The sequence below is a fragment of the Sapajus apella genome, unplaced genomic scaffold (genome assembly GCF_009761245.1).
Source record: "Sapajus apella isolate SASKATOON/1434 unplaced genomic scaffold, GSC_monkey_1.0 scaffold59, whole genome shotgun sequence".
NCBI classification, from domain to species: domain Eukaryota; kingdom Metazoa; phylum Chordata; class Mammalia; order Primates; family Cebidae; genus Sapajus; species Sapajus apella.
In genome coordinates, this window is record NW_022436999.1 from 9,149,784 (window position 1) to 9,173,039 (window position 23,256).

The 23,256-nt window shown below is 40.7% G+C and overlaps 1 protein-coding gene across 4 annotated transcripts in view; it reads right to left on the bottom strand.

Annotated features, from left to right (window-relative positions):
• The window catches only part of LOC116528689 (nesprin-2-like), a 187,489-nt gene that overhangs the window by 81,383 nt on the left and 82,850 nt on the right, over positions 1 to 23,256 (bottom strand). For all 4 annotated transcript variants that reach the window (XM_032246105.1, XM_032246100.1, XM_032246104.1 and 1 more), the window contains 5 exons: positions 13,026 to 13,087; positions 11,604 to 11,699; positions 11,432 to 11,509; positions 11,120 to 11,212; positions 4,237 to 4,418 (listed from right to left, as the gene is read on the bottom strand). In XM_032246105.1, the coding sequence (XP_032101996.1) occupies positions 4,237 to 4,418; positions 11,120 to 11,212; positions 11,432 to 11,509; positions 11,604 to 11,699; positions 13,026 to 13,087 (511 nt within the window). The remainder of the gene's footprint in view (positions 1 to 4,236; positions 4,419 to 11,119; positions 11,213 to 11,431; positions 11,510 to 11,603; positions 11,700 to 13,025; positions 13,088 to 23,256) is intronic.

Genomic DNA, 23,256 nt, shown 5'->3' on the forward strand with positions numbered 1-23,256 from the left:
ACATAGATATGTATCTATAGAGATATATCTATATTATATATCTATAACATACATACATACATAGATATAATGTATAAGATACGTAGATATAGATTAATATGTATTATATATGTAATTATAATATATGTAGATATCGATTAATATATTTTATATATATAGATACATATATATCTACATATTATATTATAGATATACAATTATCGATATATCTATAGATATATCAATACATATCTATATAATATATAGATATCTATAGATTCATATCTATAATATAGATATTATAGATAGCTATATCTATCTTATACATCTATAGCTACCTATAGATATATTATGTATATATTACATATATATTGTATATCTATATTACATATTATATAGCTATATTATAAATATTATATATCTATAGATTATAGATATCTACAGATATATACAAACATCATTAGCTAGCCATTGTATTTCGTCTCTCACCCTGGCACATAAGCCCTATCTCCCCTCTCTTACAGCGTTACAGACACACCAGCCTCGTTCCTGTTTCTCACAGCTGCCCTCCTAGTCACTGTCCCTGGATGCTCCTTCTCATAGATCTTCATAAAGCCTCCCACTTCAGGGCTCAGCTCAAAGTCTCTCCATAGCAAAGCCCTGCCATACCACCTACACTAAATGATACACTCTCCCTGTGCTCAACCTTCCTGACCATATCAAAAGTCCTTCCTAATCTGTTCGTCAACTGTAATTATCATATTTCTTAAGGATATTTCCTGCTTTTCCCATCAGGATGCAAGCCTTTGAGAGCAAGGGCTTTGTCTCTCTTGTTCACCACTGTGGACTCATTCCCCAAATAGTGCCTGGCACATAATCAGGGCTTAAGACACCTATTTTTAAAAAATCACTTCATCAGTATTCCATGCTTCATAAAGGATTGGTGAAAATCTTGCAAACGGGATAGTTGCCTGTAATGTTTGGGATATACTCTAGAACAACTAGAGTGTCCTTTCATATCCCATAAAAAGCATGAAGACATTCACTAGACTGTTTGAAGGTATTCATCAAATGATAAAAGCTACTCAGGAAATAGTCTGCTTCAGATGACCTGGGTCTTCCTGTTTACTTAGAGAAAAAAAGCTTAAAACATGACTGTAATAAACTACATAGCAGTCACATAGCCGTCATTTTTGTGTTGTCTAAAAAATACGTCTGTGGTACCTACTTCATCCAGAAACTGTTCTAAATGCTTTAAAAAAAATTAATTCTTATCATGCATACAACAACCTATGACATTACTGTTGTCCAGATGTTATGACTGAAGAGACTGCAGCAAAAAGAGATAAGGTGTTCAAAGTCACCAGTTAGAAAGTACAGGGCGCCAGGACTTCACATCCAGGTACTCTCTGACTTTAGAGTGAGCAAGACTAAGCTAAACTATTTGGTGGGTACAGAAGAAGTACCATTACTTTTGCCATTGCTTTACATTTTGCCATTACCATTAGAAGTAATGGCAAAATGTAAAGCAATGGCAAAAGTAATGCAATTACTTTTAAGTAATTAAAAGTAATGACAAAAACCAAAATCACTTTTGCACCAACCTAATAATACCTAAAGGGATGGTGGCTGCAGCTGAGGTCAGCTCTGCACTGATGAGCCAAAGCCAATACCTCAAAGACGCTGCTGCCAGACCTTAGAGAGGGTGGAATTAGGCTCCTGGTTGGCAGGACCAATGCTCATTTAGATGTGGGGAATGAGGCCTGATTCATCTGTTTCACAAATGAGAAAATACAACATATTACTTACAAAACAGTCTTACTGAAATACAACACAGAATATTGAAATAAAAGTTATCTAATAATACCAGTAATGAAGGCCAAAACTAGGATAAACTCATGATGAATTACTTAAAAAGAGGGGCTAAATTTAATAAGAGGCTGGAGTTTGAGACCAGCCTGGGCAACATGGCAAAACCCCACAAAAATAAGCTTAGCATAAGCTCTATAGTTGAAAACTAAGAAAGTGGGGAGACACGAAGAAAAGACACACTATGGTAAAATACATGGCTTTGAAAGGACTTGAAGGTTATTTATGCATAAATGAAATAAATCTGAGTATGACATAGTGCTTTCCACAAATACTGTTTGGGATTATTAAAATTTATAAAACTGGAGTACAATTCATTTAATGAACTTTAAGCCTCCACATAAGGTTATGTATGTTCAGAGGATGAATGGCAACTAAAGAAAAGTAAGGCTGGGCCGGGCGTGGTGGCTCACGCTTGCAACACGTTGGAAGGCCGAGGTGGGCGGATCACCTGAGATCAGGAGTTTGAGACCAGCCTGGGCCAACATGGTAAAATCCCATCTCTACTAAAAATACAAAATTAGCTGGGCATTGTGGTGCACACCTGTAATGCCAGCTACTCAAGAGGCTGAGGCAGGAGAATTGCTTGAACTTGGGAGGTGGAGGTTGCAGTGAGCTGAAATCGTGCTGCTGTACTCCAGCCTGGACGATAAGAGCGAAACTCCCTCTCTAAAAGAATAAAAGTAAGGCTGAAGGCAGAAATTCAGCTCTTCCTTGGACTGTCAGCAGGAGGGACTTACTCTGAAGTCCTGCATTTAAAAGGGCTTAGCAACATATTTATGACCCTATTTACCAAACAATTCTATGATGTGACAAGAAATGCATTTTGAACTCTACAGCTCTTCCTAAACTCCATCTCAGACATTGGTTACAATGAAAAAGTAAGAGCAGAAAACATTTTTCTTTGTTAAAATATATATATGAGCACTAACTTTCCTTCGTTATCCCCAATTTTTAAGAATGCACACCTGTAATCACCGCACTTTGGAAGGCAGAGGCAGGTGAATTGCTTGAGCTCAGGAGTCTGAGACCAGCCTGGGCAACATGGCAAAACCCCATCTCTACAAAAAATGCAAAAATTAGCCAGACATGATGGTGTACAACTGCAGTCTCAGCTACTCAGGAGGCTAAGGTGGAAGGATCAATTGAGCCTGGGAGGTCAAGGCTGTGGTGAGCCATAATTGCACCACTGAACACGAGCCTGGGCGACAAAGTGAGACCCTGTCTCAAAACACATACTGTCTAGCCTCTGTACTTCCTAATTGAGCTATGTTTCTAAACTCTGAGGTCTCTGAATATTTAAGTTTATGTACTGGCTACTTATCACTTTTTTTTTTTTTTTGAGACGATGTCTCACTCTGTCATGCAGGTACAATCTTGGCTCACTGCAACCTCTGCCTCCCAGGTTCCAGAGATTCTCCAGCCTCAGCCTCCCGAGTAGCTGGGACTACAGGCACCCAGCATCACGCCTAGCTAATTTTTATATTTTTAGTAGAGATGGGGTTTTACCATGTTGGCCAGGATGGTCTTGATCACTTGACCTTGTGATCCTCCTGCCTTGGCCTCCCAAAGTGCTGGGATTATAGGTGTGAGCCAGCGAGCCCGGCCTTATCACTCATTTGTTAATTCATTCATTCAACACACGTTTAAGGAGCACATGCCATGAAATCACATTAGGCTAGGTCCTGGGAATACAATTAAGATACCGTGCTGTCTTTTAAAGGGCTCTTATTGTGGTAAAATTTTTTAAACCTAAATCTACTTTGCAGATGCATAGGGGAACTGTGCATAAAGAAAACAATATTTAAGTACCACTTTTTTTTTTTTTTTAGACAGAGTCTCACTCTGTCACCTAGGCTGGAGTGCAGTGGTATGATCTCGGCTCACTGCAACTTCCACCTTCCAGGTTCAAGCAATTCTCCCACTTCAGCCTCCCAAGCAGATGGAATTACAGGCATGTGCCAACATAACAGGCTAATTTTTTGTGTATTTTTAGTAGACACGAGGTTTCACCATGTTGGCCAGGCTGATCTCAAACTCCTGACCTCAAGAGATCTGCCTGCCTCAGCCTCCCAAAGCTCTGGGATTACAGGAGTGAGCCACTATGCCTGGCATTTAAGTACCACTTTATTTCCATGTAATAATAGGCCACCTAAACACAGCAGGTAGGGATGAGTTAGTTTACCCAGGTGATACCACACTCCAGCCTTTGAAACCAAAAGAGGCTGAGCTCTCTGGCTTCCACGTGTGGAAGATGCACTGAGAGGAAGGGGGAGCATAAGAATTTTCATTGCAAGTGAGGGACGTTTGGATGGTAAGGTGGTATTTGGGTGGTGAGGTGCTACTGGTTGATACAGGTATCTCTTATGGTCATAGCAAACTACTTACATGGCACATTGTTGCTGAGCCCACAAAAGAAGGGCCTTTTTTGCAGACATCTGCCATCTTGCTTGCACTTTGGAGCATTTCTTAGCTGGAGGACTTGAGGTAGGAGATGAATCAGCCACACTCATATCATCCAGGGAAGGCTGATTGTAATTGCAAGAAAGAGTCTGGGCAAGCTTCTCAATCTAAGGAAGGCAAAATAAGACTTAATGTTTATAAAAGCATAAGTTACCAGCATTGGGCCAAAATTTCCAGTCAAAGTAAGACCTGAAAAGCCTCCTATGACAGTCACAGTTTACTCCTGGTGAAATGAGTGCTGGGCAAATCCTTGAATAGTAGTATCTGCCATGTGGACTGCACTTTTGCTTCCTAAGGAATGACCTGATTTGTTTCTTACCCTCACCCAGGAAGGCTGTCCATGTTGAGAGCTAGTATACATTCATCCCCCTAAAGTGCTTACAGAGCACTTCACTGCAGCTTAGCACCTGTCAAACTGAATTGAACTGAACAAATTAAGCTCCTAGTCTAGAGTATCTTTAGAGACTAGATCAAGTGAAATGCATCCATTAAGAACAAATATACACATAGAAAAAAAGCAACTCAAAGATATGGATAGACAAGTCCAGAGGAATAAAATAAAATTGCCATTAAATCTATAAAAAACAGTTGCATTCGTAATTTAAGAAATTTAAATGTATACAGCAAAAGGATAGCTTTTACTATATTATACAGGCAAAAGAAATGTAAAGGTAGTATCCAGTGATAATGAAAGTATGAGAAACTAGACATTCTTATATTGCTAGTAAATGTACGAATTGGCCAAATTTTTTTGGAGGGCAATACGATATCTATCCAAAATTTTAAAAGATAAATTCATAAACATAAAAGTATTTAATACATTTCTCTCAACAACTGACAGACTAACCAGACAATCAATAATAATAGATGTCAACAACACAATTAACAAACTTCATCCAATTAGCATTGATCTAGAAAGCATTACACCCACATTCCTTTCAGGAGCATACGGAACAGTTACTGAAGCTGACGATGCTGCACCACAAAGCAAGCTGCAGCAATTCTGAAGGACTGAAATCACTCAGAGGATGCTCTCTGACCACACCGAAATTCTAGTCAGCAGCAAATATATAAAAGACAAAATCTCCATTCAGAAATTAAGCGCCATATATATACGTTTTGTTTTTTTTTTTTAGACGAAGTCTCACTCTGTCACCCAGGCTAGAGTGAAGTGGCGCAATCTTGGCTCACTGCAACATCTGCCTCCCGGGTTCAAGCAATTCTGCTGCCTCAGGCTTCTGAGTAGCTGGGATTACAGGCGCGTGCCACCACGCCTGGCTAATTTTTATATTTTTAGTGAAGACAATGTTTCACCATGTTGGTCAGGTTGGTCTTGAACTCCTGATCTTGTGATCTGCCCACCTCAGCCTCCCAAACTGCTAGGATTACAGGTATGAGCCACTGCACTAGGTCTAAGCAACAGTAAAGAAAATTAGAAAATATTTTGAACAGATTAAAATATTATATTTATAGATTGAAAAATGTATATTTTTAAATATAAGTTTTTTCCAAAATGTTTTGTATATTCCATGTCATCCCAATAAAAATCCCAGCACAAAATGTGTATGTGTGTACACGCACATGTGTGACAAGTTATTCATAAAATTTATATAAAAATGCAAAAGTAAAGAATAATGAAGATTTTCTTAAAGAACAAGTTGGACAACTTACACTATCAGATATCATGACTTACTATATAGTTACCAAAATTAACCAAGTATAGTACTGGTGCAAAGAGACGTCATGAAGCAAAATAGGTCATTTGAAATTGGAGCCTCACAAGCTGGGCGCAGTGGCTCACACCTGTAATCCCAGCACTTTGGGAGGCCGAGGCAAGCGGATCACGAGGTCATGAGTTTGATACCAGCCTGGCCAACATGGTGAAACCCTGTCTCTACTAAAAATACAAAATTTAGCTGGGCATGGTGGTGGGCACCTGTACTCCCAGCTACTCAGGAGGCTGAGACAGGAGAATCGCTTGAACCCAGGAGGTGGAGGCTGCAGTGAGGCGAGACCTCACCACTGCACTCCAGCCTGGGTGACAGAGTAAGACCCCATCTCAAAAAGAAAAAGAAAAAAGAATTTAAAAAAAGAGTCTCGGCCGGGCGCAGTGGCTCACGCCTGTAATCCCAGCACTTTGGGAGGCCGAGGCGGGTGGATCACGAGGTCAAGAGATCGAGACCATCCTGGTCAACATGGTGAAACCCCGTCTCTACTAAAAATACAAAAAATTAGCTGGGCATGGTGGCACGTGCCTGTAATCCCAGCTACTCAGGAGGCTGAGGCAGGAGAATTGCCTGAACCCGGGAGGCGGAGGTTGCGGTGAGCCGAGATTGCGCCATTGCACTCCAGCCTGGGTAACAAGAGCGAAACTCCGTCTTAAAAAAAAAAAAAAAAGAGTCTCACATATAGGGCGACTTCATGTATGAAGATGACACTACACAGCACAGTAGAAAAACTGTGAGTTTTCCAATACACAGTGTTGATAAACTGGATAGCTATATGGAAAAAAGTAAATTTTGATTGTTTCAATATAACATAGATAATCCATTCTTGAAAGACTACAGATCTAAATATAAAATATAAAACAAGTTTTCAGAACTGGGCTGTCCAGTATGACAGCTACTAGGCACATGTGAGATTTAAATTCAAATTAATTGAATAACTCAGTTCCCCTGCCATGCTAGCCACATCTCAAGTGTTCAACAGCCACAAGTGTCTAGTGGTCACTGTTTTGTACAATATAGCTATGGAATAGTTCCATCATTGCAGAAAATCCTATTGGACAAAACTGTTCTAGAAAATACTTCACAGTTTTAGAGGTCCTTAAAGAATATAAAAGGCCAGGCATGGTGGCTCACACTTGTAATTCCAGCACTTTGGGAGGCTGAGCAGGTGGATCACCTGAGGTCAGGAGTTCAAGACCAGCCCAGCCAACATGGCGAAACCCCATCTCTACTAAAAATACAAAAATTAGCCAGGCATGGTGGTGCACACCTGTAATCTCAGATACTCAGGAGACTGAGGCAGGAGAATTACTTGAACCTGGGAAGTGGAGGTTGCAGTGAGCCAAGATTATGCCACTATGCCACTGCACTCCAGCCTGAGTAACAGAGCAAAACTGTCTCCAAAAAAAAAAAAAAAAAGGAATCTAAAAGTATAAGCCACAAAAGCAGTTGATACATTAAAACTATTAAAATTATGAATGCTTCTTCATTAAGACTGAAAAAGCAAGCCACAGAGTCAGAATTCGTTGCAATTTATATATATTCTACAAAGAACTTTTTTTCAGTATATATATTATATACACATATATATATTACATATGTATACTGGACAAAAGTATACATATATATGTATACATATACTAGATAAAAGTTCTTTGTTGAATATATATCAATATATATTATATATGTAATATATACACTGAAGATCATATATATTACATGAATAAATATATGATCTCCAGGATATATGTGTGTGTATTTATCTATACCTACGTATGTTTTTTGGGGACAGGGTCTTGCTCTGTTGCCTAGGCTAGTGTGCAATGGCACAGTCACGGCTCACTACAGCCTCAACCTCCTGGACTCAAGTGCTTCTCTCACCTCAGCCTCCAGAAAAGCTGGAACCACAGACAGGTACCACCATGCCCAGCTAATTATTTTTATTTTTATTTTTATTTTTGTAGAGATGGAGTCTCCTTATGTTGCCAGGCTGGTCTTAAGCTCCTGAGCTCAAACAGTCCTCCTGCCTCAGCCTCTCAAAGTGCTGGAATTATAGGCCTGCGCCACTGCACCCAGCCTAGAATATATTTTTAAACGCCTACAAATCATTACACATAACATCGAGGCTTAAATAAAAAAATTTTAAATGCCAACTATTAGCAGCAGGGATTGCGGCAAGAAACTCTGGTGAGTGTAAACTTGAACAACCACTTTGATAAACTGTTTGGCAGTATATACTAAAGCTAAAGATCATATGTTCGAAGACCATCAATTGCATTCCTAGGTAGATACAGGTTGGAAATGAGGATTTATACAAGAATGTCCTTGGCAGCTTTATTCATAAAGCTAAAAACTGGCAACAGGTTGCTTGTGGTGGCTCACATCTATAATCCTAGCACTTTCAAAGGCAGAGGTAGGCAGATCACTTGAGGTCAGGAGTTCAAGACCAGCCTGGCCAACAATGTGAAACCCCATCTCTAGTAAAAATACAGAATTAGCTGGGTGTGGTGGCACACACCAATAATTCAGCTACTTGGGAGGCTGAGGTAGGAGAATCACTTGAACCCAGGAGGGAGGCAGAGGCTGTAGTGAGCCAAGATCGTGCCACTGCACTCCAGCCTGGGTGACAGAGTGAGACTCCATCTCTTAAAAAAAAAAATGAAGAAAAAAAAAAAAAATGAAAAAAACTGGCAGCAAAAGAAATATACATCAACAATACAATGGTAAATATGGTATATACATACAATTGTATATTCATGCACAGTAATGAAAAAGAAAGACTTACTGATACTACAATCAGGTAAATCTCACAGATATGATGTAAAGTGAAGTAAGTCAAACACAAAAGAGTACTTAGTATACATAAAAGAAGACATTTATAATTCCATTTGTATGGAGTTAAAGACTCTACACTTATCCATGGAGCTCAAAGTGGTGCTTATCTTTAGGAAAGGAAGGCAGTGATTGGGAGAAGGACCTGGGGCACTTTGGGATGCTGGCAAAGTTCCATATTTCTATCTGGTAGGGTGATTATATGGGTGTGTTTCATTTGTAAATATTCATCAAGCTCTGTACCTAAGACCTGTTCATTTTTATCTGTGTATGTTACATATACATCAACAAAAGTTTATTTAAATTTTTTTAATTTAAAAAAAAAAAAAGGCCAGGTGTGGTGGCTCGCGCCTGTAATCCCAGCATTTTGGGAGGCCGAGGCAAGTGGATCATTCGAGGTCAGGAGTTTGAAACTAGCTTGGCCAACATGGTGAAACCCCGTCTCTACTAAAAATATAAAATTTAGCTAGGCGTGGGGGTGAGCACTTGTAATCCCAGCTACTTGGGGGGCTGAGGCATGAGAATCAGCTTGAACCTGGGAGGCAGAGATTGCAGTGAGCCGAAATCACACCACTACACTCCAGCCAGGACAACAGAGCAAGACTCAGTCTCAAAAAGAAAGCTTTAAGTTTGCAAACCCTATGGCACAATGTCACTTCTAAGAATTAGACCCATAGAAATAATTAAGATCGTATGGCAAAGGTTTTATCTTAACGGCATTCAATCTGAAATTACCTATAATTACAAATGATCATGTGCCTTCTATCATTAGTGAAATATAGTACGTTACAGCAAACATCATGCCTCCATTTGTTAAAATATATACATATGAATATACATTAATTCTTGCTGTATATATCATAAAGACTATACACTAAATTATAGCAGTTATAGTGAAAGGTGGATTTAGATAATTTTTATCTATATTAAAATTTTAAATTATATTTGAAATACCAGAAAGCTGTAATAAATAGGAAAAAGTAATAAATGCCTATAAACTATCAAATTCTAACATTTCACCATATTTGGTTTAGATTTTCTTAAAGAAATAAAACGCAGAAACAATTTGAGCCTCTGTCTTTCCCTCTCCAATCCCATTATCTCCTTTCTCAGAAAAGAAAACACAATCTTAAATTTAGTTTTCATCATCTTCATGTATATTATTCCATTGTAATTACAAATGCATGTATTCAGAAATAATATGTCGTCTGTCTCTGCATGTTTTAAATGTTATACTGTATGTTAGTTACGCTATTTTCTAGTTTCTCTAAAATAAGTATTGTTTCCAAGTTATTTTCAAAATAATTATGGACATACAGCAAATGCAACCTTTTAGGTAGTGCAGAAAACCTGCACTATGTCAGAATTCCAGGCCTGAGAAAACATATTTATCAATCATGTTTTATAAAGTCAGAACTATAACCATCACTAAATCTTGATGTCCTCATACAAGAGCTAGCATATACTAAGTGCTCAAAAATATCTGTGAAATGAAATGAATCTACAAGTCAGTCTTGGGATAGAACTGGATGTTGTAGGATTATTCATAGTCAGATTGGACAGGGATCCCCCCAAATAAGGAGGCTTTACAAAGTTTAGTGGTTAGATTTCAAGCATTTACTCCAGAAACTTCCTACTCTCTCCTCTGCCATAATAAGCAAACATTTATCAAGGCAGGTTCTGTTCAAACTGGCACTGATATTATGGATAATGCAGGATACTATGATAATTCATCATTCAACTTTCAATTGAAAAACAGCAACAGGACAGGTACGGTGGCTAATGCCTGTAATCCCAGAACGTTGGGAGGCCGAGGCAAGCAGATCACCTGAGGTCACGAGTTTGAGACCAGATTGGTCTCAAACCCCGTCTCTACTAAAAATACAAAAATTAGGCATGGTGGCGCGTGTCTATAGTCCCAGCTATTCGGGAGGCTGAGACAGGGGAATCGCTTGAACTCAGGAAGTGGAGGTTGCAGTAAGCTGAGATTGCACCACTGCACTCCACCCTGGGCGATAGAGTGAGACTCCATCTCAAAAAAATAAAAATAAAAACAAATAAAAAATTTTAAAAACCAGCAACAAAAATGGCAAAAGGTCTGCTATTATTTTCTACTTGTTCAAGATTTCCACAGGTCCTATTTATAGAAGAAGCTCAGGACTGAATCTAGTAAAGTCATACTTATTGTATTACATTTATTTCATACTGCAGTAGGGCAGAAATGATTTCTATATCATCAATCTACTTACATGAAAGTGCAGGATAATTGTCCAAATTAGGCCAAGGATTATGGATGGGTTTCCATCAATTATATCAGTAACATGAATATTTATTAGCTTGATCTGGAAAACATGAAATGCAGGTTAAATGGAGGAAATATTCCAGAGCATTAATCTCTCCTATGAATTTTTTTTTTCTTTTAAAGATGGAGTTTCACCAAGTTGGTCAGGCTGGTCTTGAACTCCCGACCTCAGGTGATCCTCCCAGAGTGCTGGGATTACTGGCGTGAGCCACCACGCCCAGCCATCTCCTGTGAATTTTCAAATGAAATTTATACTTACTGATCGGTTTCTTAGGAATGTCAAGGCATGGTCTATATTGATTCTACACTGGAATGTATTAGATCCTTTATCCCGAGGCTGCAAAATTCAAGCAAATATATTACTCAGAAAAAATGAAATACATTTTTTGTAAATCAACAGAAAGTTTCTCAGTGTCATTTAAAAATCTTACCAACTGTTGCCCAGAAAGTACTTCTAGCAGATCCAGGAGGACATGCCCCTTTTTAATGTCTGTGAATAGGTCAGATATAACGGAGGGAGAAGAGTGCTACAGAAGAAAAAAAGAAAAATAATCATTTAAACTTTGGTTCAAAAACAATACCTTTAAGAATATCATAAATGTGATTTGTGAAAAACTAAAATTCAGTAATGACTTTCTTCTTAAGAGAACGTGAGAGAATATGCAACGATTCATAGCAAAACATGGTAAGAAAAGCAGCTAATTTAATTTCTCTTATGGCACATTTCCAGTAACACAACACCCTTTCTGCATGGAGCTTTCACTGAGAGCTTAAAACCTGTGCACCTAAGTGGCATCAAAGACATTTAGAATCAGCCGCTATTGACCCATCTGGAGAACAGATTACATTTCTGGAGTAAGCTGCTTATGTATTTACCCTTTGTTAGAATTACAAGCATCATGTTGAAATGGACAGAGAGAAAACAGTGTGAGTGGTCTGTGAGAAGAGGCTCATTCACTGTGTATCTAGGTTACTCTAGACACTTGGCATCAGTGTGGTAAGGATGGCACAGTGATTATGATCAAGGCCTCTGAGTCCAGACTGTCTGGTTTCATATCCCAGCACTATCACTTACAAGCTGTGTGACCACACGCCAAGTCACATAACTCCTCTGCACCACAGTTTCCTTGACCTTTAAACAGGCATATTACTATCTATCTCAGAGGGATGTTGTGAAATCATTTGTCAGGAGTTGTCGTAATCATTACATTTAAAGAATTTAGGACAGTTTCTGGCTAGGCACAGTGGCTCATGCCTGTAATCCCAGCACTTTGGGAGGCTGAGGCAGGCGGATCACGAGGTCAAGAGATAGAGACCATCCTGGCTAACATGGTGAAACCCTGACTCTATTAAAAATACACAAATTAGCTGGATGTGGTGGCGCGTGCCTGTAGTCCCAGCTACTTGGAAGACTGAGACACAAGAATCGCTTGAACCCAGGAGGCAGTTGCAGTAAGCCAAGATCACACCACTGCACTCCAGCCTGGCGACAGAGTCAGACCCCATCTCAAAAAAAAAGTTTAGGACAGTTTCTAATGCATAATATGCATTACACGCAAATCAGTATTACTGTATTTCACCTGATACAAAAGATGTGATTAATTTGAATATTTCTACAGCACTATCCTATATCCTTAACAAAAGTACCTTTTTTCCTGTGTTGAGAAAAAGTAACTAATACATCAAAACAAGATCAAGGTAACTTTTAGCACATTCTTTCAAGAAAAGACATTCCACAACCTTTTACCTGTCATCACCAGTACCATTTTTAAATGGCTTCTTGGGGTCAAAACAGAAGGAGCAGGGGGAGTAACAAATAGATTTATAACCTGATTTGGTCTTTGTTTGCTTACCCTGGCCAACTGTGAGTTTACCCAGCACGTGAAGGTTTTCTTCTGAGTGTCTTCCTGTTCAGCTACAAAGAAAGAACATCAGCAGTTATAAAACCAGAATCCTTAGAAACCTCCTGCACACATTAAAGCTGCAAAGGTCTGTCACACTAGGTGTGTGCCTTTGTTTCACAAGCTTACAAGCTTTCCAGGATTTAGTCTAAATTGTAGATATATGTCCAAGTAGTGTTTCAGAAAAAGCACGTTGATTTTTTTTTTTAAAAAAAAAAAAACCATGGGTTTGTTGACAACGGACAATGGTTTTTAATATTTTTTACTGACGAAAGAATTAGGACCATGGTGCTGTGGTTCACATCTGTAATCCCAGCACTTTAGGAGGCTGAGGCCGTGGATCATCTGAGGTCAAGAGTTCAAGACCAGCCTGGGCAACATGGGGAAACCCCGTTTCTACTAAAAATACAAAAATTACCCAGGTGTGGTGGCACACACCTGCAGCCCCAGCTACTAGAAAGGCTGAGGCAGGAGAATCATTTGAATCCAGGAGGCAGAGGTTGCAGTGAGCTAAGATGGTGCCACTGCACTCCAGCCTGGGCAACAAAGAGAGACTTCACCTCAAAAAAAAAAAAAAAAGAAAAAAAAAACAAGTAGGAGTCAAAGGGAAGACCTGAACTCTCAGAGTATATCCCTCCTTGCCCCTCTGAACAGGAATGGCCCCCACACTGACACCAGGCCTTCCCTAGCCCTCCACCCCGATATTCAGCAGACAATCTCAGCACCGAGGTTAAGAGTTAGCCCTGCATTCAAGAACTGAGCTTCCATCTCCCCAGGCCTCCTCACCTGATGGGCAGGGTTAAGAATAGGCCCAGACACCCATTGCACCCTGTGCCCAATGCTCATGGCCTTGCCACCATCAATCTCAAGGTCACCGGGCCTCATCTCACTATACCCTTATCCTTGCTTGTATCAGCCAATGCATACACACATGTACATGCACACACATAAGCATACATGTATATACATGCACACACGTGCACACACACACAGATGCACTCAATTCTCAGGTCCCTCTCATTTCTTTCTTTCTAATTCCCATACGACTCTGCATATCCCTCCAACTTTTCTCATTTCCCACCTCTCCGTAACTCCTAAAACACTTCCACAGATGATAAAATCCAAGGTGCACCATCAGCAAAATCCCCTCCGTGCCCAATACCCTCTCTGGTGTTGAGGCTTTGCCTTCCCGCTCTCATGAAAACCTGGCTCTCCTCTGAGAATACCACTTCCCCGGCAGCCTCTCAAGTGGCGGCTTTGCTTTCTCTTGCAGCCCTCGTATCACTGCTTCTTTGCTCCTCATGCCACCTCCAGCCCATCCTCTACCCTCTTTGTCCCTGAAATGCTCGAGCTTTGAATCTCAGGTCGTCAGACTATCCTTGCTACCACAGTCGTTACCTACCGCTATCATTTCCCACCCTTTCTGCTCCTTCTCCACTGCCACTCCGTCCAATGGAACTCCTGTCTAATTCTTAGTCATTTCTTGTTTACTTATTTATAGACAGGGTCTCACTCTGTTGCTCAAGCTAGAGTGCAGGGATGTGGTCATGGCTTGCTGCAGTCTTGACCTCCCAGGCTCCCACGCAGCTGTAACTACATGCATGTAGTGCCATGACCAGCCAATTTTTAAAATTTTTTGCAGAGATGGGAGTCACCATGTTGCCCAGTCTCAAAGTCCTAGGCTTAAGCAATCCTCCCAATTCACCTCCCAAAGTGCTGGGATTACAGCTGTGAGCCACCACACCTGGCCTATTCTTGACAATTTCAATATACACAGCAATGAACTTTCCAATGTCGCGGACCCTCACTTTCTTGAATTCCTCCTCTCCAATATACTTGTCTTCTGCCCTGCGTCAATCACCTGTCTGTCATGGTCATTCTCTAGACTGCATTGTTATTAATAACAACTCCTCCATGATCTCGGCTTCACGCATCTCAATTCAGTTCAATCCCTCTAGTGCCCCAACTCCAACAATTCCTTCAGTTCATCAACAACTCCAAGCCATTGACTCTGCCCGCTTTTTAGTTTCCCTCACCTCCAGGATGTCCTACCTTTCATTCCTATCCATTTTAAGTTCCATGATCAATTATTACCAACACTCCCTTGCATTTCACCTATTTTGTTCTATTCACTTGACACGTCATGACTGCTCTGTGCACTTTACCCTACACACAGGTTGCTGAATGTGGCTGGAGAAACCACCAAACAGTGCTCACTGGTCTCACCAGCATCCCCACTGGGCCCTCAACGCTGACAGTAATCACACTCTACCGCCCTCTCTCCCTCCCTAGATGGCAACTTCACCCCTTTTCTTCTTCCTCAAATGTCCAATACGTCCTCTCCCATCGTTAAACTCAGCTGAGACCTTGCTTCCCACCCCCTCATCTAACAAGCTGCAAAAGTGCTCTGCCTCCAACCTATCAGCAAAGATGAACTAGCCTCACTCAGATCTAAAGCCAGTCTTTTCACTTGTACGCTACATCCCATCCCTGTGCTCCCACACAAGAACATTCTGCTCCTACCTCTTCCACATCATCCTCTTCCTCCACTCCCATAGACAATCCCCGTAAGTAGACAGCCATGCTCTTAATTCTCCCATCCAAAAACAAACCTCTCTCGACGCCAGTTCCCCACTAGCCATCACTTCGTTTATCTGCTCCTTTGTGGCAAAGCTCCTCCAACAGTTTGTGTTCACTGTCCCCAGGTCTCCTCCTCACTCACTCTTAACTGAACCCATACCAGTTAGGTCCCTGACATTCCACTGAAATGGCTTTTTCATCATGGTCACTCGAATCAAGATCCTCGATGACTCACTTTCACTAAAACCAAGGTCCCTTCTCAACCCTCATCCTGCTGCACCCATCGGCAGCATCTGATACAGATGATCACTCTCCTCTCCTGCTTCCAGGACCCAGACTCCTGATGTTCCTCCTTCATCATGGTTGCCTCCTCCCTTTCTTTCACGTTTCATATCTCATGCCTCCAGATATTCTGTTAGGTCCACCTTCACAATATATTCAGGATATGACCACTTCTCACCACCTCCATCACCACCACCCTGGCCCAAGTCACCATGACCATCACCTGGATTACTATGACAGACTCCTAACAGGTATTCCTTCCAGCTCTGCCCCCAAACTACTATGCTCAACAGAGCAGGCAGAGTGATGCTGCCAAAATGTTCACTCAGATCAGGAAACTCCTTTGCTCAAAACCCTGCAAGGGCTCCTCCCTTCACCCCCCATGATGGCTACAAGCCCCAGCACCATCTGCCCTTCCCTGCTTCCCACTTGCTCCTTCTGCCCCAACCACTCTGGCCTCCTGTATTCCTCAAGCTCCCAGGCCCATTCCTACCAGAGGGCTTCGGCACAGGCTGTGCTTTCTTCTAGGAATGTTCTTTCTACAGTTATCCACAGGCGAAGTCCCTCAGCTCCTTCAAATCCTGGCTCAGACAACACCTCATCTAAGGGGTCTGCCCTGACTGTCCTATCTAAAGCTGTAACACCCCCAACTCATGATCCCTCCTGTCCTGCTCTACTCTGTTTCGTTGTTGTTTTTCCGGGAGTGCTTATCTCTTTTAACATTCCAGGTAAATCACTTATGCAAGAGGTTTATTGTTAATGTCTCACTCTCCTCTCAATAGAATTTAAGCACCACAACACAGGCAAAGATGCTTTCTCTGTGATATGTCCCAACTGCCTTGAAAAGCTTGGCCCAGAGTAAGCCCAAAATAAATATTTTCTGAAATAATAATGTTTTGGGCAGGGTGCAGTGGCTCATGGCTGTAATCCCAGCACTTTGGGAGGCCAAGGCGGGCAGATCACAAGGTCAGGAGTTCAAAACCAGTTTGAGGTGAAACCCTATCTCTATGAAAAATACAAAAATTAGCCAGGCGTGGTGACACGTGCCTGTAATCCCAGCTACTCAGGAGGCTGAGGCAGGAAAATCGCTTGAACCCAGGAGGCAGAGGTTGCAGTGAGCCAAGACAGCACCACTGCACTCCAGCATGAGCAACAGAGCAAGACTCCGTCTCAAAAACAAACAAAAAGTTTTGTTTGTTTTTTTAATTTAGTAGAGATGAGGTCTGACTGTGTTGCCCAGACTGGTCTTGAACTCCTGGACTCAAGCACTCTTTCCACGTTGGCCTCCTGAAGTGCTGGAATTACAAGTGTGACCTAATGATAATGTTTTTAATTATTATTGTGGTTGTTCTATTTTGTTTACTATATTGAAGCAAAACTACCTTTATGAGTTCACAGTCCTTTCTCTTAAAGTTGTCTGTTCTACCTTCTACTACATTATTTTCCTTGGACTTTTCTCTCCCTTATTAATCTCTAATAGTCATAGTGAATTGAAATTGTTGGTATTTGACCTGCAATATTTGTAAAAGTATGACATATAATTTAAGTTCTGGAAAAATTCGGAGGCAGACAAGAGCTTTGGCTGAAGAATTAGAAGAAGGCCCAGCAGTGTAAATGGAATTTTGTGGTATTTACAATTGCCTAGTAAGATTGCAACTGAGTAAGAATTAAAGATGCACCAAGCCTCACTGGAATTATTTTCTTTTTTAATCCATTCCATTTTTTATGCATTACCAGTTTAAATTAGTTACAGCCTACTGATCTACATTTTATAGGGTGCTCAATAATTGCTAACTGAACTAAATTGAGTTCTGATAAGCCAACTGGATAATTCAGGCTTTTGAGAGTTATTCCTGTTTTAAATACACTTCTCTTAACCAAATAATTCCAGAGCACCACAATTTTGTCCTATAATTCAAAATTATACTAAATCTCCTACAATCTCTGAGAAATGGTTTCTTTGTTTTGTCCCCAGTATCAGAAGATTTTTAAATATATTGCCAGTACATACCTCCTACAAATAAAAAAAAAAAAAAAAAGCCACAAAGGCTAATTTTGTGTCTTAATAGAAAAAAACTACTGAAGAAGTTTTTGTGATTCCAGGATCAAGTTATACATACACGTCATACACTAATCAGGGTCATATGTAAAAGCAGAGAGGGCCCTATCCATTCCTAGCATTAGAGCAGACATTCAAAATGAAAACAAACAATGACAACAAAAAAACAAAGATTACTCTCTTCCTTATTTTTAAGGGACCAAGAGAGATTTTTCTTTCTGGATGATAAATTGTAAAAAGGAAACTAATCAGCAATATTATCAGGAGTTACCGTGAGGGAGGAGCATGATTCAACAACCTCAGAGGAGGTGAGACGCAGCATGAAACTGAGTGCAAAAGAGCATTGAGTGCCTTCGGAGTCTTAGTAATCCACGCCCACCTGGAAACCTCGGCCATTTTGAGCTATTTCCAAATAAGATGGGGGTCATTTCATTTGCATGGGATACTAGACAAAAGGGGTCTTATACTAAGCAACCTGGGACTATGAACTTTCCTAGCTGAGGTTGTTCGAATGGAGCAGCTAATCTGAGAGTAAACTGAGGAACATTCCCTTATAGACACATAAACTTGAATTTAAAATTACCAAAACTTTTCTAAGGAAGAGTTGAAGTTACCTCCGTCCTAATCTGATTAAACTCTCATGAAACAAGGGAAAAAACAGTAAGAGGAGCAGCCAGAACAAATCCCCACAGGTATTCTCCAGTTAGCAAAGAAAACAGTGCGCAAATGAAATCTTCAGAAAAAAGATTTGGAAAGGAATCTGCATGGCTTTTAACTCGTTGTCCAAACTTAGAGAATGTCTCTTCATCCTGGAAATCAGAACCCCTTAAATGTAATAAAGACCCTTTGCTTAATGGCAAACAAAGATGTCCCAGGTGCAATTAAACACCTTTGTAGCAGCTCAATTAAATGGTTTCGTATGGGCCATTCTGTTTATCCCTTGACACACTTTTCTCACTTTTTCACACTGCTTTATCCCTGAATGGCAGTATTCAACGGGAACCAGAGCCAAATAGCTCACCCTATGGCAGGATAAGGCACCTTTTGTTCTTTTCAAAGGCTGGCCCATTGGGGAAAAAAATAATTGAGAGCCACGTGCTTATAGCAACTTAATAAAACTCTTCTTAGAATGGCATGTAGAGAATAGGGCTTTTTAATCAGCAGATGTTAGGGATAGGAAAAGCAAAGAAATAAAGAGACTAATACAATCTACTACAATGATTAATGTCTGTAAAAATGCTAAAGGAAAAGAGAATGAGAAATTCTCTATCTTGATTTTTCAGGCAAATATGCATACATAATGTAGGAAAATGTGGTCAGTGAATTTTATTCTGGCCCATATGAGTATCTGTGATTATCATTCTAGAAAAATATTCACCTGGATTTGAGAAATGAGGCACAGAAGCCAAAGATTTTTCTCTAGGTGTCATTACCATAAAAATACATTTAATCTCTGAGTTTGTTCTGATTCAGTCTGTTTTCGTGAGCGGACATCTCCTATGCTTAGCCAGAAGGGAACTAAACTGAAAGCAAATTGAGTTAATCTAATTAAAGGGTATGGATTTTCACTTTAAAGCTCATTATAAAACTACCATGGCTACTAAATCTCATCAAGGTTGTTTCCCAAAAGTTGGTCTAAAATGTTGACTCCAGGAGTCCTTCCTGGTAGTAAGAGTTTAAAAGCAGTTACCTGAGGCTAAGAATCACTAGCTTTCATTTTCACATAACTGCACTAGAGGAAGTCTTATGACCTCTTCCTAGCCAAGAATTTCTCTTCTCCTCCTATGATTGGATGATTAATAACAGGTTTATTGCATGTGGCCCCAGATTCATTACTTTGATCTTTCGCTCTCCTTATTGAAATTGTTTGGTAATTCCCTAATTCCTTACTGAATAAATGATCAATTCTTAGCCTAACATTCCAGGTCATTTGTAACTTGGCTCCACGACTCCTCTACTCATATCCTATTTCTCTGGACAAACTGGGATATCTACAATTCCCCAACAACGTTTCACCCTTTTCTGCATTGCCTCGCTACTGGAATGACCACTCTTTCCCATCTCTCTGTGTTCATAGAAACATCAGCACCCAGCAAATGTCAGCATTTAATCAACATTTATTAAAATCGAACATATCCAGTTTAAAAGGTCCACTTTTTTTTTTTTTTTTTTTTGATAGGGTCTCAACTCTGTCACCAGGCTGGAGTGTGCAGTGGTGTAATCGCAGTTCACTGCAGCCTGGAACTCCTGGGCTCAAGTGATCCTCCCATGTCAGCCTTCCCAGTAGCTGGGACTACAGGTGTGTGCCACCAAGCCTAATTTTTGTATTTTTTTGTGGAGACAGGGTTTCACCATGTTGCCCAGGCTGCTCTTGAACTCCTGAGCTCAAGTGATCCACCCACCTGGGGCTCCCTAAGTCCTGGGATTACAGGCGTGAGCCACAGTGCCTGGCCCCAAAGTTCCCTTTCTTAAAATGAATAGAAATAATCTATTCTGGCTCTGACCCCTGACAACACTTTGTTGAATCTTTTCTGCTTATTATTATTACAAAGCAATCTATAATGCTTATAAAAATTTTTCAAACAGTACCTAGGGACATAAAATAGAAATTAAAAGCTAATCTTAGAGCCAGGCATGATGACACACGCTTATGGTCCCAGCTACTCTGGAAACTGAAGCGGGATGATCACTGGAGTCCAGGAGTTGAAGACTGTAACTTGAACTTCTGATACATAACTTACAGGTTTCCCTCCTACTGAACATAACAACTTGGAGTTAAACCTTTCTGCTTTTGTGTTTTTGCTTCCCAAAGCAGTGTAACGTAGGGAAAAAAATCCTCAATAAATATTGGCTGATTGAAAGACTTAGGAAGAACTAAAAGTATTGAGGATCAAAATGACGTACTGCATGGAGGAAAATAACTTACTGGCAACAGTTAGCCTATGTCTTCTCTTAATCCTTATTTTAGTAAACCCTAGGCAATTTCTTTCTTCAACTAATAAAACATCTTGAACAAAAGGGCATTGTGAAAGAAAAGCACTCTTTTTCTCTATTACAAATCTTTTTTTTTTTTCTTTTGAGACTGTTGCCCAGGCTGGAGTGCAGTGGCGCCATCTCAGCTCACTGTGGACTCCGCCTCCTGGGTTCAAGCAATTCTCCTGCCTCAGCCTCCGGTGTAGCTGGAACTACAGGCCCGTGCCACCACATCCGGCTAATTTTTGTATTTTTAGTAGAGATGGGGTTTCACCATGTTGGCCAGGATGGTCTTGATCTCTTGTTCCTGTGATCCACCCACCTTAGCCTTCCAAAGTTCTGGGATTACAGGTGTGAGCCACCATGCCCAGTCCTACAACTCTTAGTACTTCACTTCTGATACCAAATGTGTGAGTTTTTCCCTCACATTAAGCAATTCCAACTCTCCAGACACCAAGTGGGTATCCTCTGTTCAAAGATGACACTGACTGCCAGGAGTTAGTTGAGACCCCTCATGTTAAGGGCTCAGTCCCACAAGACTCCCCTACTTCAGATGGCAGTCACAGGTAGTTGATTGCCGGTTACCCACATTGCTTTCTGATTTGGCTATAAATCAGAGTTTATAATCCCCAGACCCTCTCCTCAAGTTCAATAATTTGCTATGATGGCTCTCACAGAATTCATGGAATCACTTACGTTTGCTGGTTTATTATACGGTGCTGTGGCTCGCGCCTGTAATCCCACCACTGTGGGTGGCTGAAGCAGGTAGATCACCTGAGGTCAGGAGTTTGAGACCAGCCTGGTCAACATGGTGAAACCCCTATCTCCACTAAAAATACAAAAAAATAGCCAGGCGTGATGACAGGCACCTGTAATCCCAGCTACTTGGGATGCTGGGGGAGGATAATTGCTTGAACCTGCGAGGCGAAAGTTTGCCCTGAGCTAACATCGCACCACTGCACTCCAGCCTGAGCAACAGAGCAGACTCCATCTTTTTAAAAAAAAAAAAAAAAAAAAAAAAAAAAGATAATGATAAAGGAAAGTGATGAGCAGCCAGACAAAGGCATACAGAGGGCAAGGTCTAGAAGGGTCCCAGCACATACATGTGTTCACAAACCCAGAAGATATCCAAACTCTATACTTTAGAGATTTTTTTCTAATTAACAACTTTTTTTATTGAAATGTAACTCACATACGATAAAATTCACTTTTTAAAGTGTATAATTCACAAAATTGTACAACCACCTTGTTGTGTTTTTTTTTTTTTTTTTTTTACAGGGTCTCACTCTTTGCCCCCGGGTTGGATGCGTGGTGGTGGAAACATGGCTCACTGCAGCCTCGACCCCCTAGGCTCAAGCGAACCTCCCACCTCAGCCTCCCATGTAGCTGGACCATAGGCACATGCCACCATGCACAGCTAACTTTTTTCATTTTTTTGTAGGGGGTCTACCTATGTTGTCAAGGCTGATCTCAAATTCCTGGCCTCAAGCAATCCCCGCTTCACCCTCCCAAAGCCCTAGGATTACAGGCCTGAGCCACTATGTCTGGCCCCATCTCATTGTATTTTAAAATCCAAACCATAACCATGGCCCATAGCTTCATGTAATCTGGCTCCTGCCTATCTCTAAAACTTCATTTCATGAAGTTCTGTAAATGCTGTTTCCCTAACCTGGAATCCTGGAATACGTATTCTACTTGCACTTCATATGGCTGGCTCATCCTGATGCCTTCAGTTAAATATCACTACAGAGAAAATTTTTCTTTTCCTCTTTTTTTTTTTTTTTTTTTAGAGAGTTTCACTCTTGTTGCCCAGGCCGGAATGCAGTGACACAATCTCGGCTCACTGCAACCTCTGACTCCTGTGTTTAAGCAATTATCCTGCCTCAGCCTCCCCAGTAGCTGAGATTACAGGCGCCCACCCCTACACCCAGCTAATTTTTATGTTTTTAGTTGTCACTGAGTTTCACCATGTTAGCCAGGCTGGTCTTGAACTCCTGACCTAGGTGATCCGCCCTCCTTGGCCTCCCAAAGTGCTGAGATTACAGGTGTGAGCCACCGCGCCTGGCCCTATTTACTTCTTTAGATTTACACCGTGAAAATGGTATTATATTACTTATTTGTTATTGGTATATTATATAGCTTTCCCACTAGAATATCAATTCCATAGGATACAGATTTTTTTTTAGCCCCGCACTTTAGAGATTTTTATGGAGGCTTCATCACATAGATAAAATGAATTATTAATTCAATCTCCAGCTCTTCTCACCCCTCTGGAAGACAGGGGTGGGA